A 2,500-nucleotide genomic window follows, 5' to 3' on the forward strand; every position below is an offset into this window, starting at 1 on the left:
CCCCACCCCCACCTCCACCACCGCTCCCCTCTTCCTCTCTCCTCCTTTCGTTCCCTCCCCCCCCCCACCCCCCTCCACACACACTTTTTTCCGTTCCATGATATGAAGAGATGTCTAAAATAATAGCCAAAAAGTTAGTGGGGGTTGTGATTATAATTAGGAAACATAATAGGGAGAATAATGAGAGTAATTATGATATTCGGGATGAGAGTGAGTTTGATAATGAAATGCTGCTGCTGCTGCTAGTATTGACAAGATCACTAGTAATAATGATAATCCTAGTGAGCATAAAATAGCAAATGGGGAATAGAAACAAAACTACGAAATTTAGATAACAAAAGAATAAAAGGTGCACAGAAAGGAAATATATATAAAAGGAGATAATTATATTGATGATAACCATGAATAATTCTGCAGTGAAAAGGCAGAACGCATTAACTCAAAAATGCGATTTTTATGAATTTGTTATCTGTGGAATTGTTATTTAAAGACAAATTTGATACAACCATCATGGTGTCTGAATGTCAATAAAGGTATGGTCAGTTTTGTATATCGATAACAATGATAGGAGTAAATATACATGCAGCCAAACCTTTAACATCGATTTTCTCAAAACATGGATTTTGGAGTTTATGCGTTTTGCCTTTTTGCTGCAGAATTACAGAGAAAGTTCATTGTATTCAACCTTCACCCTGTCAAATACCCACTACCCCTCCCCCCACCTTGGAAAAAGTTGGAAGACAAACATACTTCCATTTTTCTCATCTCAGAATAGAACAAGAGGAAGTGAAAATGTACTGATATTTTCGAGAAAAAAAATCGGGAAAAAATATGTCCATCTGATATCATTCCTCTGCCTTCCTACGAATTATTAGAGTTAAATTCGCAAACAAATAAATGTAATAGAGCGATTTTTTATACCCTCTTCCCCCTGCCGTATCATTCAGATTGTGTACATAGAACTAGTGTATGAATAAAATTGCTTTATTCAGTAATAAATCAGAAAAGTCACCCAAAAAATAATCAATGAATTAATAATTGGCATCATAGCATGTGTCAACACGGAAGCGACAGATCAGTTCCTCAGTTGAACACTTAGTGCGCCATGACTGACACGTCGTTTTGCACCCGTTGCGGCACATGTGTTCGGTTCCCGTGTGTGATTACTCAGTACTTACGTTTCGTGAAGTTTTTTATTGGCGGGGTAATAGTGCTTGATAGTGGCAATGCCCAGGAGAACGAAGTGCCAAGGAAAATGGGAAATAAACGTTAGAAAAGCTAGGGAAAAATTAGCCGAAAGTGAAGCGAGAGGTCTTCCCTCCCTACCACCCCTCCCCCCCTCTCCCAACGGCGAATGAGTACCTGAAAATGAGGTAAGTCAAATAATTACCTGCCAAACTTCAAATACCTGTAATTCAAAACTATATATCTTTTTCCGTTTCGCTCGCTCATTGCGGATTTTTTTTTCCGTTTCGCATGCTCATTGCGGGAATATCTTTTTCCGTGAAATAAGATATTCCCGCAATGAGCAAGCGAAACGGAAAAAGATATTCCTGCAATGAGCAAGCGAAACGGAAAAAGATATTCCCACAATGAGCAAGCGAAACGGAAAAAGATATTCCCACAATGAGCAAGCGAAACGGAAAAAGATATGCCCGCAAGGAGCAAGCGAAACGGAAAAAGATATTCCTGCAATGAGCAAGCGAAACGGAAAAAGATATTCCCGCAATGAGCAAGCGAAACGGAAATATCTTTTTCCGTTTCGCTTGCAAGAACGCAACTTCTTTGTCAACGCCTGTAATAAAAAAACCCAGGACTAGTCTTTGGAAAAAAAAACACGTCTGTTTTTACTTTTGAGTGTTGAAGACTTTAAGAGGGTGGGGGGGGGGAGATTGGATAGGATGGGGTAGGAGGAGGTAGGTTCTGATGAGGAGGGGAAGAAGGAGGAATGGGAAGGGCAGAAGAACGGAAGGATGAGAGGAAGAACGAAAGAGAAAGAGGGAGAGAGAGAGAGAGAGAGAAAGAAAGAAAGAGAGAGAGAGAGGGAGAGAGAGAGAGAAGAGAAAGAGAGAGAGAGGAAAAAGAGAAAGAGAAAAAACAAAGAAGATAAAAACAAGAGAAGAAAATTATATGAACGAGAACCAGAAAATCATATGTACGAGAATATAAACAATACAAATAAACAAACGAATCCCAAAGTATTCATTAAAATCACCCCAAACAAAAGCACAAGAAATTGCTATCAATTGCACATTCTCTACGTAATGTTCTTCAGATTTTCTTGGACATCTTTATGCTTTAGAGAGATTCTAAATTATCTATCTTACTTTCCAGACTTTGATGTATTAGTGATAAATGTAAAAGACAAGATAAATATAGTACGGGGATTATTGCCGAAGTAAACTTATTTTTTTATCCTGATCATTGTTATTTTTCTTCTGTTTATCCTGATCGTTGTTATTAACATTTTTTTTTTTATTCCTTTATTCATTTTATGCAT

The 2,500-nt window shown here is 38.0% G+C and overlaps 1 protein-coding gene across 1 annotated transcript in view; it reads left to right on the forward strand.

The window, feature by feature from the left end:
- Positions 1-1,109: 1,109 nt before the first annotated feature.
- Positions 1,110-2,500, forward strand: part of LOC147468495 (uncharacterized) — a 13,768-nt gene continuing 12,377 nt past the window's right edge. Inside the window, exon 1 of the mRNA XM_086553779.1 lies at positions 1,110-1,373. Coding sequence (XP_086409905.1) covers positions 1,369-1,373 — 5 coding nt within the window. The 5' untranslated portion in view covers positions 1,110-1,368. The remainder of the gene's footprint in view (positions 1,374-2,500) is intronic.

This window comes from Penaeus japonicus, unplaced genomic scaffold (assembly GCF_977035675.1).
Source record: "Penaeus japonicus unplaced genomic scaffold, GWHDUDI00000001_assembly GWHDUDI00000028, whole genome shotgun sequence".
NCBI lineage: Eukaryota > Metazoa > Arthropoda > Malacostraca > Decapoda > Penaeidae > Penaeus > Penaeus japonicus.